Source organism: Leptonotus elevatus, chromosome 2, assembly GCF_054856555.1.
Source record: "Leptonotus elevatus isolate MCC_2025b chromosome 2, RoL_Lele_1.0, whole genome shotgun sequence".
Classification (NCBI taxonomy): Eukaryota; Metazoa; Chordata; class Actinopteri; order Syngnathiformes; family Syngnathidae; genus Leptonotus; species Leptonotus elevatus.
The window spans coordinates 32,435,165-32,451,193 of NC_141240.1; the positions used below are offsets into that span (position 1 = coordinate 32,435,165).

The following is a 16,029-nucleotide window of genomic DNA, read 5'->3' on the forward strand; positions in this document are numbered from 1 at the left end:
TTGGATGGCGTGCGGTAGTTGGAATCCTCATCTCAAATTGTGGCCTGCATGACTTCCCCCCACACACATTTTTTATGAAAAGTTACTTATTTGCTAATAAAATCTTATTTTATAATTCACTGGTTGGTCATATGGGGGTGGTGGGTGTTAGGGGTGGGGGGGGGTCACTTACGGACAAGCACAACTCAATTCAAAGAAATTAAATTTGTTAATAGTCAGTATAACATATCATGTTTTTTGTCTGTTGTATAAAAAGGACACCATAAATACAAAAGTATAGAGACTCATATTAGTAGAAGTAGAATTGCTTTCCTTTTTGCTTGTCACTTCACAATGTTAGCAAAGCCGTGGGAATAGTTTTGATAGCGTAAAAGTTGAACCAACACCAGCCAGCACTTAAACTAGATTTAAAAATTTGATATGTAATGTGATTTTTTTTGTCGGAGAAATCTATTTTGTGTACTTTTTTTCAAGCCTGGACACACGAGCCATTTTGCATTGTTTGCGTGCTGGTGCTCGTCATAAATATCCAATAAAGGGGAGAAATCACAAGAGGAAAAGCAGCTGTATCGCCCACGTCCTCCTTGATGGAGAAGAATGCAACACATCCTGCTTTTTGCTCGCTATCCCGCCTCTCTGCCCACCCACAAACGTGACCCACTGATGCACTCAAACACTTTGGATTTCCAAACGCCCACATTTTAATGGGAAGCAACAGGTACGCCTCTCTGAACATCGTCAAAAGGCATTTGGAGAAAGTCAGTAAGTGGATGCGCCATGCGGAGGTTGGGGACATGACACAATGTTTTTACGCCATGCATGGAGAATGTTTACCATTTTCTTTTTTAATTCTCCGTTAGCCAGGTAAGTTACAGTACACATTTAATTACCAGCTGACTGCCTATTATTTTCATCGAAATGCGTTTGACTATCATGCGTATCAGGGCCACATATAAATATATATATTTTTAGAGGGCGGGGGCAATATTCAGAGAAGAAAACTCGCATGGGTAGTAGGTGATGTCTGGTCGCTGTTTGATTTCACTTTTCTTTCTTTTCTTTGATCCTTCCTCTGGTCTCCTGACAACTTCGCGACTCTAGCGGGATTTTGAAGATTTCGATTTAGGTGAACGGTGTGGGATTTTTAATAGGTTTTAGGTGAATTAATGAGCACACACTCACACGCACGCACATATGCACACACACACACACACACCCGCATACGCACATACTCACGCACATACAAAAAAAAAAGAGAGAGAGAGCAATGATGATGACATATCGAATCGGTAAGATTACCGAATGAACAATACTGAGCTCTCTCAGAGGACAAAATTAATAAATACTCACACATTTGTGCTCAGTATTGTTCATTTGGTAATCTTGCCGATTCGACATGTCATCATCATTGCTCTCTCAAATTATTTTTTCTATTTGCGTGAGTACGTGCGTGTGCGGGTGTGTGTGTGTGCTCATTAATTCACCGAAAACCTATAAAAAATCCCATACCGTTCACCTAAACCTCATACTTCAGAGTCCAGCTGGAGTCCTGAAGTTGTCAGGAGACCCGAGGAAGGATCAAAGAAAAGAAAGAAAAGTGAAATCCAACACCGACCAGACATCACCTACTACATATGCAAGTTTTTTTCTCTGAATATATTTATACGTGGCCCTAATAAGCCGCAAATTTACGAGTTTTTTTTCTCGCAAATTTGCAAGTTTATAAAGTGGCAAATTTGCCACTTTATGTAGTGGCAGATTTGCGTGGAAAAAAAAACCAACTACACGTAGCGTACTACTCGTTTTGTGCCAATACTTTTTGGTCGGGTTTCCAAACAAGGAGATAGTAATTGCTTTAGCATAGATTAACCACGTCATGTTAAGCATTCGCTCTTTGAACCGTTGTGTACGGCCACTGGCCTGCGACAAAGACGCCTCGCTTTGCGAAGGTCCACACCCGGACGATCAAACATTTAAGTTGATTTGTTCAAATCAATATTTACTTGTACATTTATGTTTCCAGAATTATTATTTACACATTCATACATTTTGGTATTTTTTTGTACAAGTATCTAGATTGATGTGTCGAATCTGCTGCTCTCCGTCATTCACTTGCATTTACATATGGTATGCTACCGTCTGATTGGAGAGTGTTAATCAGCTGATAGGGGATCAGGAAGTGATGTCGCTCTGGCTGAGAATTTAAGAATGAATCCGTCTCCATTCTGCCTTTTCGTTTTATAAACAGTGTCCCATTAACCATCATCGAATCCTCACGTGATTAGACTATAGCTACGCTACGTGTATTTCTCGTAAGTTTCTGAAAAAAACTCGTAAATTTGCGAATTCATAAAGTGGCAAATTTGTGAGTTTTTTCTCGGAATATTGCTCCCGCCCTCTAAAAAATATATGTTTATACACGGCCCTATAATACGCCGTTGTATGTTTTGAACAGATTTTCCAATGGAGTCCAATATAAATATTCGTCTTCCATCCTGATTAATTTGACTGCAACATCCTCTCTTGACTTGATTCAGTAGGACGAGAAGGATTTTAAGGGCGTAATTATGAAAATCTTGTCTTAAGGTGGACATTTTTTTTGTCAATGGATGAAGAGGATGTGTTTATATTGGGCTCCCAGATGACATAATACACCTCAAGTAATAAATTGACTATAGACTTGCTTGAAATTTAATGGAGACTCATTTTGACTTGCTTGATTTTTAACCACATTAAGTTGGAACTTGTTTGAAACTTGAAGTTAAGACTTGAAACTTGAAAGTCAGCAGGAAGCTGTCATTTGCATTTCAACGTCATACCCAATCGTCCGGCTCAGTTCAAGCAAGGTCAAGGATCTGTGCGCTGACATGCCACCCCCCCCCCCCCCCCACCCAAGACATTTTGCTGAGTGTGCATGTTGTGTTTTTGAAGCATCGTGCATCTTATTCTTATTATTTTATTTTCACACTGTGCATTGATCCCACCAGATCTGGTCTACATCCGCCTCCTGATGCTGGCCATCTGATAACAATGCTTTTTATTTTTAAGGATTACTGGCCTTAGTAGATAAGAGCGGAGTGCAATATTGACTTCTGAAAGAACGATGGCGACATTATGGAATTGATTAACCTCTCCGACCTGGCCGGCCGCTTCTACCTCTAAATCATAGGTGTCAAACTTCGGTCCTGGAGGGCCGCAGTCCTGCAGGTTTTGAACGTTTCCGTTCTCCAACACAGCTGATATATGATCAGCTGTGCACAAGCCTGATAACGATCCTGCTGATTGGAATCAGCTTGTGTTGGAAGAGGGAAACCTCCAAAAACCTGCAGTTTGACACCTATGCTCTAAATAGACGCAACGTTTGTGAACTTGTACATGAAATAATTAAAAAATGTCACGCCAAGCGGAAAGAGTTTCGACTCAACATCACAGCTAGATTTTGTTCATCTGACAGCATTCGGTGAAGATGTGATACGTGACCAGGCACGTCCCTGCGTTTTCCGTCAGGCGCAATGGATGAAAACACATGATGTGCTGTTCATTGCTCCGCTCCTGTGTATTACGATAGGAAGATTGTCTAACGAAGAACAAATATCATCTGGTTAATCTCTTCCTCTTCATCCTTTAAATCAAGTCAAGTCGTTGGTTAATTCATAACAGATGTTATCTCAAGGCACTTCACACACAGAGCAAGCCAAGAACCAAACTCCTCATATATTAAAGAAAACCAACTGAACCCGACATGAGCAAACACTTGGCAACAGAGGCAAGGAAAAACTCCCTCTGTTAACTCATTCATTCACTGCCATTGACGGCTATGAACGTCAAAAATTCATTTGAACTATTTCTATTAGTTTAACTTTTTTTTTATGGAAACCTAGAAAAAAATGATTATACGTTTAGAGCAGATACAATTTCTGATTAATCGTGAGTTAACTAGTAAAGTCATGTGATTAATTATGATTTAAAAAATTAATCGCCTGACGCCCCAAATTTGTAATAATATTTTCTTTAAACAAATAATTGTAATAATTTGTTAATTTTTTTGATAATCTTTTCTTTAAAAAAAACATTTTAATATATATTTTTTTATTTTTAATCATTTATTTTTCATTTTTATCATTTTAATTATGTTTTTGTTATTTTTAATAATCTTTTCTTTTTCTTTTTTTAAACTAAAGATTATTAAAAAAATTAGGGGCGCCAGGCGATAATTAATCGCATGACTTTTCACGTTAACTCACGATTAATCACAAATTTTATATCTATTTTAAATGTACAATAAAGAAAATTTTCTAGGTTTTCATACTCTTGTTAACAAAAGCGGGAAAAAAAACAAAAACTAAACTAATAGAAATAGTTCAAATGAATTTTTGACGTCTATAGCCGTCAATGGCAGTGAATGAGTTAAGGAAGAAACCTCCAACAGAAGAGAGAAAGAAGACAGGAGAGAGGCGTTGATTGACCGGCGGAGGGATGAGAGAACAATGGCCTCAATAACAATACCAGTCCCATAATGACAATATTTAGTAAACCCCCCAAAAAACGAACTTCCTTCCAGTATGCAACGTTTTATCAAAATGTGAAATTCAAATCTAAACTTGAAAACATATGTAGAATTTGCGCTGTAAATTTGAATTGGGTCTCCAAAGAGGTGCAACTTCTTCAGCGAGATGAAGACAATAAGGCAGCAGGCAGGTAGTGCGGACATGCACACAAACACAGCAAGGGAGTCAAATACGCGGCATCCCACCTGTTCCTTGACAGAAGCCAGCAGGTTGGTGGTTGTGTTGGTGTTGGAGGAGGCGCCTCCGGTGTCAGACGCTTTGCTGCGGCCATCTCTGGCAGCCATTGGCCCTTCCCCCTGTGAGTCAACTTCCTCCATCTCTGCTACCTTGTCGCAAACGAGTCCTGAGTTGGGCTTCTGCTGAGGTGGCGTCTGTGACACAGAAAGAATTAGGGGTGGGAATCTTTGAAAGTCTCACCATTCGATTCGATTCAGATTTTGGGGTCTGCGATTCGATTCAGAATTGATTTTCGATTAAGAACGATTTTTATTCAAAATGATTTGATTGATAATGATTTTTGCTTCAATCTATAGACGTGCAAGGAATTGTAATGATCTACTCCAGTCTGACTCGTTAATGCTAATTAGCGCGCTACTCGCGACACTTTTATCACTCAAAAGAACGGCTCCACGCTGCAAAAAAACAACAACTTTTATTGCAATACCTTGATTGTGACTTTTTCCTTCTACTCTCCAATGTGGCTAAAACCAAACAGTGTATGGAACCACACTGCCCCTAAGTGGCCAAATTGGGTACAACATGAACAGCGCTCCAAATAAAGGCGCACACAGACAAATGCGAGACAGTATAAAATAATTTAAATAAAATCGATTTTGGGACATTTAAAATTGATTCTGAATCGTACTAAATGAGAATCGTGATTCTTATGAGAATCGATTTTTTTGGCACACCCCTAGAAAGAATGTGTGGTATTTGTATTTACTGTACACGGGGATATAGGGACCATTTTGTGATTTAGCAACTGTCATAATCCTGCGAGGATTCATTTGGAGCCATTTCAGGGGGAAAAAATGTGGTGACTGACTGAACCTCATGCAACGTCCGCGTTCCTAATCCTTTGCACCCGTGCAGGTTTAGATTGTCAATGACATTAAGCTCCGGGGGGGAAATCTTAAGAAACCACTGCAAAAATGATCAGTTTATGCAAACAAATCTTCATTGAGATGCAAAGAAACAGAAGTGTTTGTTTTTTTTATTTTCTTTTTTAACAAACGACAGCATTGTGAAGTCCTCTTATTGTTCTTTTATTTAATTGTTTAATCGAGCAGTGTTCTCGGTTTTTTTCCCCCCAGAGCTGCAGGCTAAAGCAATATGCCTGAATGGCAAGCATGACATACTTAACCTATGCAATGACTGCATGTGCAGCAGTGCAAGCCCACCGCACAGAGGGCATTTTGTTTCGTGAACCGTCCTCCAGCAAGGCAAGGACGAGGTCGGCAGCGACTCGCCGGACCCGACGCGAGGAAGGCGGCTGCAGTGAAACGGAGCCTCCCTGCCTGCCTCCTCCCTCCGCGGGCCGACCTCCGCTCGTTCGCTCAAGCCGAACAGTCTGCCTGTCTGGCAAAGCGGCTGTCGGTGCGACTCACCGGCCAGATGTTGCTGTTGGAAGCAGGCCACACCTGGCACGCTCCGTCCAGTTAGGCATCCATCCTCCTTCTCATCCTCCCCAGCCGTGACGGCGGCAACATTTCCAAGACGGCAAAAATAAGTATCCACGCGTACGCACGCTGAAATTGTGCCTTATTGTCTGTTGGATGCTTAAAGACAGAGCGTGACTCTGCGCGTGCACGGGTTTTAATAATGAATAATAATATATGCACTTCAACCTCTGGTGGCGTCCGCGCGGAAATCTGCCGCCCGCCCACCAACCGCCGAGCCAGTGTTACCGATCAACGGCGTGACGTCACCATGCGGCGATGGATTGTTTTTTGATCCGAGGGTCGACCGAGCGCCGATTCGCGCCCGCAGCGGACAAGCACGTGCTGTTAAGTCATCGAGAAATTATGACAATATAGAGCGTTGTGTGCGAATAATAATAATAATAATAATGATGATGATAATAATAATAATAATAATTCGAGCTGTCAAACGATTAAATGTTTTTATCAGATTAATCACATTTGAGAATTTTGAGTAATCACGATTAATCGCTTAGTAACAAATCGCTTTTTTATCTAAATTTTCCCCCCGCCAAATTTGAAGAGCACCGGTTATGTGTTAATTCTTTTGACATTTAATGTTATGAGGACGTCTTCAACATCTTTTGATCCACTGCACACGCTCATCCTCCTCTTTTTCTAATCAGTTAATTACTTGCATAATTAAAAATGGGGAAAAAATGACCCCGATATTTTGACCTTTGAAAACAAATATTCTAAATGTGATACGCAAACATTTATTAAATGCTTTACTTTAATGGATGAAATTATGTTTATTGCTCAAACACAACCTGAGCTACCTTAAACGTAGCCATTCACACTAAAGGCTAATCTATGGTCAAAATTTATAGTGCGATTCATCTGCGTTAATTCATGATTAATGCGATAACTTTTTGTGATTAATTAATCAATGAACGCTTTAACTTTGACAGCACTAATAATAATACAAGTCATAACATGAGTAAAACTAGGATCAAAGGTTGTGCTAGCGGAGCGTTGCTATTAAATTAATTTTGTAGGCTATAACGCAATTTCATTCCTGCATATTTATGAAAGACAGCATAACACTTTAATCATTTTAGTTTGTGACTAAACCGACAACTCGGCCACTGAAAAAGGGGAATGTGTTTGATTTATAGGCTTTACTGTATATGCAAAAAAGAAAAAAAAACATAGTAGCCTATAAGTAAACAACTCACTTTGATACAGTTGATCACATTTACAGTAGGCTATGCATTTTTTTCTGGAGTGTACTTCTAGTGCGTTTTTTTTAAATGCAAAAAACGGACCTTAATTTGATTTTCTATGAAATTCAATGCTAAGCATGTAAATCACATGAACACTTTGATCTCTCTCTCTCTCTTTCACACACACACACACGGGTTACAAAGTTAAATGGCATCCAGTCAGTTTGCTTTTATAACATGAACACATAAAACAACAGCTTCTGTCATTCCAATTTAAACAGTCAGACGACAGTGGTGCTGCCTCTGAACACCTTAAATGTTTCATAGCTATAACCTTTCTATAGAACAAATGTTAGCTACCTCGAAACTAACAGCATAAATGGTGAGTTATGAATAAATGGAGCAAAAATTACATGACAGGGACAGAACATATACTGGTTTAAGGGTTACTGTAAGGGATAAAAATATGGGATCATAAAATTTGGACAATTTCAAAACCAAAGATAAACTTTCTGGCCATGATTCCAAACAGGTATTTTTGACGCAAACACACAACATTGCTCATCGTCAAACGATCATACCATGCGTGGTGTTAGCATCTTGCTTTAGTTTAGGGTTTTTCTTCAGCTGGAACTGGGACCTTTAGTCAAGGTAGATGGAATTATGAACAGTTCCAAATAAACAGTGTGAGTACAAAACCCTCAGGGTTCTTCTAATAGAATAACAAAAATGTATGTGGCTAATTAGTCATTATAAACGGTGATAGGTGTAAATTGAGTTTGACTGTGATATAGGATAATTCTTCACAAAGCCATAATTTTTAATTTAATTAATTTAATTTTTTTTTCTTCGTATCGAGTTGCAAAGGTTATAGGTCACATTAACTCATTCACTGCCATAAATTCATTTAAAAATAATAACAATTTGGGGTGACAGGCAATTATTTTTTTTTATTGTAACTAATTAATCAACTAATGATTAATCACAAATTTTATATCTGTTCTAAATGTACAATTAAAAACATTCTAGGTTTTCATACTCTTGTTAACAAAAACTAATAGAAATAGTTCAAATGAATTTTTGACGTTTATAGCCGTCACTGGCAGTGAAAGAGTTAAGTGTGGAAAAGCTTTGAGAATTAATAATTGATCTTGGTCTCACTTAGCAACGCGCCGATAACAACGGAGAAATAAAAGCCAAAAGCAGGACATGCACATGCACCATTTATTGAAATAAGATGTATGTGAGAGGTATCACATCAAGGTGAGTCACTCCGTGCGTGCGTGGACTCCTTTGGCCAACGTTTGCTGATCAAAGCCGCACTGATGGACAAAGTGCTCACAAAGCCGCACAAAGGTTCCCGCTTTGATCAGCGCCAACCCGTTGAGAGTTCAAATGGCGATAATATACATGAATAGTAAATAAAAGTAGCCGTGCTTCAAATAGAACAGTATCGGAAGTGGCAACACTTCGCCATGCTCGTAGTACTGAAACACGACATCACATCATACAGTTTTTAGGACATTTTAATAAATGACAGTAGTGTTCTTGTCTGTCTGGACATGTCTTGGATTTTATGTCAAGTTTTTATATTCATGGTGAAAGTCAACCTTAAACATTTCTTGACAATAATGTTATTTATGACCTCACTAGTCTAAATATGACATTTTGATTCATATTACATTTGCGGAATATGAGTTATAAAGCAAAATCCATCCTTTTTATCCATCTCGGGGGGCGGCCATTTGGCCACGTGCTGCCGCGTGAACATGACATCACAGTTGGTAACAAGTAATCCCAGCTCAGCTTTAGAAAACAGGTGAGCTGTGATTGGTCGCTACCTGAACCCTGAGCAACTGTGACGTCATCTTCAGTCGACAGCAAGTGGCAAAATGGCCGCCTTCTGATATTGATCAAAACGGCTGGATTTTGCATCTTAATTTATATTCCACTAATTCAACATGAACCAGAATGCATAGGACATTATTGTCAAGAAAAGCAGCGAAAGAGATAGGCGAGAAATCTAGGAATGTTTTGGGATGCTCCAAGTATATATTTAGGCCCCGTCCAGACGGAAGCAAAGCCGGCTTCGTTCCTCAAACAAATCTCGTACACACAGAAGCATTTCAAGACCTGCGTGTGTCCAAAAGAAAACGCTGAGGACGTTTAACGGCTGTAATGTATATGTCGAGTCTGGAGTGGCGCTGTAGCGCAGCCACGGGGAGTTAACAAAAAGCGTAGAAGAAGAATCAGCGAAGAAGACGAACACTTTTTTTTTCTAACTTGAGTGCAATCTACAGAACAAACATGGCTTTGCATGTATCAAAACAACATGAAAAAGACAAACACAGGAGAAGCGACAATGGCGGCTGATTCAAGTACAACACCGCTTGTTGAACGTGGGAATAAAGAAGCTAAATATTTTATTGCAAGCTAACGGGGCTGCGCAAAACGACTACGACGCGGCTATCTGCCATTGTTGTTGACAGACTGAAGGTTCGCGCGAGAATTGCCGCATACGTCATCGAGCTGCGACCATGCGTCATCGCTGGAGGAGCATCCTGCATAAGGTGTCCAGACGGACGCGTACGGGACGTGTTTTGAAATCTTTCAACTCTGGAGCCCGGTTTCAAAAGTGATCGGCTTCAAACTCTGAAACCGCGCCATCGTGTGGACGAACGGGCTCAACGGTAAGAAACTTGTGAGGATACAATAATGGCTTTGGTGTGGACGGGGCCTTCGACAATGTGCAACTTTCCAGATTCACTCTTGCCCAAAGAGGGAAAACGTGTCGGTTTGTCATGAAATCCACAAACTGCATGTGCAAGGACCGTCTGCTTGGTTAGTAAGTTGAAAAGACACATTCAAGACTCAACTCATGCTTACAGAGGTCTACGATATTATTATTAATTAGCTTGTTTGTCTGCAAAATATGACACAGAACGTCCCACCAGTGGTTGATTATTATAATGAATATCGAACGCTTGGTACGGGCACATCTATAATTGCAATTTGACTCATTTTTATTCTGCTTACATACAGAACATGAGGGGAATACAGTATTAAACAAATATTTTGCAGAACTGGAATCTAAACATCACGTTGTAAGAGCGGCTTTACAGTCAGCTCGCACCTGCAGCTCCAACACACAGATTTTTTACTTTTTTTTTTTAACTTTTACTTCTCTTAAAACGCAAATAAATTAGCACAAACACATCAAGAATTGACCCGATTATCACACAATAAGGCCGGCAAACCGAGCAGCTCAAAAGCATGCTTAAAGATGGAAAGGTTTTAAGAAAGTCAAATATTTAGTTTTCCCGCATGGCTTGCGTGTTACCTGTCAAATCGAGGAATTGCGTTACAAAAACAAAAACGACATCATCACATCTACTCAATTAAACGTTTTCTCCAAACCAAAGCAAATCAACGGGAGGATTCGTCCCTCTGCATAAACATGAGCACAAACAGTCAGTGAATGAACAAGAAGAGTGAGTTGAGTGTGAGAAAAGCGACTCGGCACACTAATCAAGGTCATCCGCATCCTCCGTGGCAACGGTGCTAGTTTGATCTGAGGTCACACCTGCAAAAACAACAACAACAAAATCAGTTTCTGGAAAATTGCAATGGCTTGCACTAAAAAGCACACATAATGAACCTGGACCCGACTAAAGGTTCAAACATGCATAAACGGGCCCAAACTTGATCACTCATGAAAACAGATGTGAAAGCTGACCTATTAACGAAGATTGCGTTTGTTTATTTTGTGCATGCTGGGAAGGAATACATAAATAAATACTGTAAATTAATTTAGCAGCTGGTTTCGATGTCATTCGACAACACCATGCGTAAAGATGGCTGAGGGTAGAAAAAGAGAGTCGATGGTGGGAACTTTTCTGAAATGCCAAAAACCAAAATGATCACAACATATGATCTGTTTGATTTATTCAGCAATACAATTTTGGAGCTTTTGAATGGTCTATGGGCTGACTGAGTCAATCACAAGAAGGAGTCATGCCATATCATGCATTTCCTTGCGTCTGAAACATTCTATTCAGGGGTGTTGGAGAGGAGGGTCCGTCGGGAAGTCGAATCTCGGATTGGGGGGGAGCAGTGTGGTTTTTCGTCCCTGCCGTGGAACAGTGGACCAACTCTTCACCCTCGGCAGGGTCCTCGACAGTTCATGGGAGTTCGCCCAACCAGTCTACATGTGTTTTGTAGATTTGGAGAAGACGTTCGACCGTGGCCCTCGGGAGTCCTGTGATTGGCATGACTCCTTCTTGTGCTTCGGGAGTACGGGGTACCGATCCCCCTGATACAGGCTGTTCGGTCCCTGTACGACCGGCGTCAGAGTTTGTTCCGCATTGCTGGCAGTAAGTCGGATTTGTTTCCACTGAGGGTTGGGACTCCGCCAAGGCTACCTTTTGTCTCTGACTCTGTTCATAACTTTGAAGGACAGAATTTCTAGGCGCAACCGAGGTGTTGAGGGGGTCCAGTTTGGTGGCCTCACCATTGCATCTCTGCTTTTTGCAGATGATGTGGTGCTGTTGGCTTCATCAAGCCGCGATCTCCGACTCTCACTGGAGCGATTCACAGCCGAGTGTGAAGCGGCTGGGATGAAGATCAGCACCTCCAAATCCGAGACCATGGTCCTCGGTCGGAAAAGGGTTGCGTGCTCTCTCCGGGTCGGGGATGAGATCCTGCCCCAAGTGGAGGAGTTCAAGTATCTTGGGGTCTTGTTGGATGGAGAGGAAGATCGACAGGCGGATCGGTGCAGAGTCTGCAGTGATGCGGACTTTGTATCGGTCCGTTGTGTCGATCTACGGTCCTACCCTCACCTTTGGTCTCGAGCTGTGGGTCGTGACCGAAAGAACAAGATCCCGGATACAAGCGGCCAAAATGAGTTTCCTCCGCAGGGTGTCTGGGCTCTCCCTTAGAGATAGGGTGAGAAGCCCGGTCATCAGGGAGGGACTCTGAGTAGAGCCGCTGTTCCTCCACGGTGAGAGGAGCCAGTTGAGGTGGCTCGGGCATCTGGTTTAGATGACTTCTGGATGTCCCACCGGCGGGAAGCCCCGGGGACGACCCAGGACAGGCTGAAGAGACTATATCTCTCGGCTGGCCTGGGAACGCCTTGGGATCCTGTCGGAGGAGCTGGTTGAAGTGGCTGGGGGTGAGGGAAGTCTGGGCTTCCCTCCTAAAGCTGCTGCCCCCGCAACCCGACCTCGGATAAATGGCAGAAGATGGATGGATGGATGAAACATGTCAGCAAATTGCGGAAAATGGTGCCAGCATCCCCAAAATAGTTTTTCTGTCACGAGTTTGAATCAAATTCCCATTCACTTGGGACAAAGTAAATGAAATAAAAATGACTTTTATAAGATTGTTTCCTATATTGAAGCAAAAGATTTCTTTGTGCATAACTCAGTAACGTGTGTTTGCCTCTAACCACTAACACTTCCAATTCCATCACTTCAAACTTCAATTTTCACTTGTGGTGCTCTCCCATATTTTTCATGGTGAAAACCACCAAAGCAAACTAAAGCGCAAAATCCCCCCCCCTTTTTTTTTAATAAATATGGCAGCCCTGACCACTTTTTTACACCCGTTATCAACAGCACGTGCAATCTGTTAGAATGCGAATTTGGGATTTTAGTAAATCGGGTCTTGACGTCTGACGTACTTGAGGCGTCGTCATCATTGGGAGACTTCTTTTTGTCCGCCACGTAGCCGTGACTCAGCAGCTTGGACATGCTGACTGGGGCCACTTGCTTACTGTGAGACCTACGCAGACAACAGACGACGCAAAACTCGAGTGAAACCTTCCTCCTTTCTCATCTGCATCTGTGTTGCTGTGGGATGTACTCACGTTCTCTTGTACTTGTTGCTCACAGACAGCCCCTCCATCATGGTGGCGGTGCCATCAGGAGACATCTGCAGAATGAGAAGGTGAGCCGGCTTATCATGCAATCGTTTCGCTGACGTGCATAATGGAAAAAAAAAATGGCGCCGGTGGACCACGAATGATGAAATGATTGACAACAAATGAACATAAATGTGAAGCACAGCCGGTGATGACACCATGATGATGGAGCAAAGTCATATTACCAAAAAAAAAAAAAAACGGCAGGCAAAGGGGGAGGGAGGCGAATAAAAAAAACAAACATGGTGACTCTTTTGACGTCTTCACCTTATCTTTATCATGAGTAATTATATCAGTCTCTCTTTCCCAGGACGAACTGTTATCAGTGCCAAACGGTGCAAGCAAAGGCTGCCTGCCGCCCTTCGCCTGGCTGTTGGGAGACGTTGCTTTGCTGCCGCTGTAAGTACAAAACCACCGTGACATGCGATGAGCCGCACTTTGCATTCTGCGGCTTAGAAATGTCATCAATGTGCCGAACCAGCTTAAATCGCCGGCCGACAAAATATTAAAAAGCTTTTCTCTTGATCTTGAGCGAACCGATGCGGAGTGACATACGGACGCATCATACAAGGACATCACTCATACAATTTTTATACTGGGGGGAAAATAACATCCATCCATCTTCCCCAAGTTGAGTTGAAGAAAGGATTTCCCTGTGCCAAGATGTTTATGTTCATTTACTTGTTAGAGTCGTCACCCGAAAACCAGTTGTTGGTATTGTAGGCTGTCGCGGGTTGGTCATCCGCATCGGCGTCGTGGCTCAACAGACCTGCGGCACACAAATGATCACATTTCCAAACATGGCGTCGTAGTAAGCAGGAAATCGTAGTCACTGAATTGTTATTACCTTTATGCCCCCCTTGCTTTGCGAGCTTGACATATTCCGAGTCGGACTCAAAGATGCCGAGCCGTCGTCCGCTGATCCTCTCGACGGCTGCGCTTTCGGCAGCATCCTGAGAGAGGCCGGGGATCTGAGACGTTGGTCCAGTCACACCACTGGCTGCTGCTGCTGCTGCTCCTGGCTTTATGCCTGCAACGAATGGACAATTGCTATTCGATCCAAACTCAACTGTGAGATGACCGTTTTAGACCAGAAAATTCCGTTTTTCATATTATTACCTCCAGGTTTGGTTCTTCGATGGTTGGGTACAACAGCACTCATAGTGAAATAAATCTGAAGAACAAAAGTGTGCCTTTAAAAATTAAATACATTTAGCAATAAATTGATAAAAAAATTACAATAATTTTGGTAATTAAAATGCAAATGTAGAAGAGTAAAAGAAGTAGTAGAGTAAAAATAATTCCTAGACCTTTAATTTTATAACGCAATACTATACTTTTCAAATACCTGCGACTTCAAATGTTTTGGCTTTTTATAAGCAATTACTACAATCAGTTAAAATGTAGGCGTACAAATAATAGACAGCAGATGAATAACAGAATCAAATTGCACATAAGAAAATATCTGAGGTGTTTCTTTATATTTTGTAGAAGGATAACTCATTAATAATAGTGCTGTAATTAGTATTTGGACTTGTAAAAATGCTCCAATACAGCAAACGATACTAGTAAAACTGTGCTTGGCTCATCAAATTTCCTTTGATCACTCCCCTGCGACTTGGATAACCATGGCAAGTCTTCAGTATAAAGCCATTAAAATACAACACATTATTGTTTAGATCATGTTTATTCTATGATCTACTGGTCCGGCCAACTTGATACCAAATTAGCAGGTAGCACTACTATCCTTTTCACCCCTGCAAGTTTCATATTACGCAATAGTAGAGAAAAAGGCGCCCCCTGTAGGCGGTTTACCAAACCTCCTCACCGAGAAAACGTTCATCAATAAATTAATGAATCAATGAAACTTGTAAAACGTTGCCGGCGAAGGCAAAAATATTATTATTATTATTATTTTCAAGTATTAACATAAAAACGTGTACTGTGTACTAACGTGTAATGGCATCATGCTGCTGATATTACTTTCGGCTCATTTAATTTAATTTTGACCTGATAAAATGGTCAACCGTTTCCCTGCGAGCTACAATCGAACAAAAACAGTCACCAAATGCTAACGAAGGCACAGTTTAGTAGTAGTAGCTGCAATAAGGATCAGTTGTAAATACAGCATTATAGTCAGTAGTACGTGTAACAATGCCTTGCTAATGCGTTTAGCCGCCTAGCGAATTGACACAGCAGATAGCCCGTCAGAGCACAAACGACGCAATTAGTCAGTAGTTAAAAAAATGTATACATATATATATTGCATAATCGCTTGCTAAAATGTGCTGTGATGCGGATGCACTGTTTGGAGGGATTTACCGTCTGCTGCTCGTTATCCTGCAAATTTAAGGGACGATCGAATATCGGCAGAAGGTAGCTACTTCCTGTCACTTCAGCATCCACTTCCTTTCAGAGTCAAAGATCGTCCATTGAGGTATAAGGATGTGTTGGTTTTCTTATTCTGTGTTCAGGTTGATCGTTCACACAGATGTATTTGGAATTTGGTCACGAGTGAGAGGTCTTTTACATTTACTGAGACATATCACACCTCCCGTCACACACACTTATCATGTGTCCGGAAACGTTGTTTTTTTTAATGCTGATTTTAAAAAATTGCTTCATTTATTTTCTACATCATCATTTTTTTGGGTTAGTTTTTAAAAAAGTTAGTT

General features: G+C 41.2%; 2 protein-coding genes across 2 annotated transcripts in view; both read right to left on the reverse strand.

The window, feature by feature from the left end:
* The window catches only part of LOC147179635 (plakophilin-4-like), a 32,533-nt gene extending 26,055 nt beyond the window's left edge, over window positions 1-6,478 (reverse strand). The window contains exons 1-2 of the mRNA XM_086068035.1: window positions 6,176-6,478; window positions 4,754-4,939 (exon numbers count right to left, since the gene is read on the reverse strand). Coding sequence (XP_085924161.1) covers window positions 4,754-4,885 — 132 coding nt within the window. The 5' untranslated portion in view covers window positions 4,886-4,939; window positions 6,176-6,478. The remainder of the gene's footprint in view (window positions 1-4,753; window positions 4,940-6,175) is intronic.
* A 2,166-nt stretch (window positions 6,479-8,644) lies between these two features.
* c2h7orf57 (chromosome 2 C7orf57 homolog) lies at window positions 8,645-15,823 on the reverse strand. The gene is made up of 8 exons (XM_086069579.1): window positions 15,677-15,823; window positions 14,474-14,528; window positions 14,202-14,384; window positions 14,036-14,123; window positions 13,622-13,751; window positions 13,301-13,365; window positions 13,115-13,215; window positions 8,645-11,017 (listed from the first exon to the last, which is right to left on the reverse strand). Exons 2-8 carry the CDS (start codon window positions 14,514-14,516, stop codon window positions 10,959-10,961), a joined length of 669 nt encoding a protein of 222 aa, XP_085925705.1. The 5' UTR covers window positions 14,517-14,528; window positions 15,677-15,823; the 3' UTR covers window positions 8,645-10,958.
* Window positions 15,824-16,029: the final 206 nt, after the last annotated feature.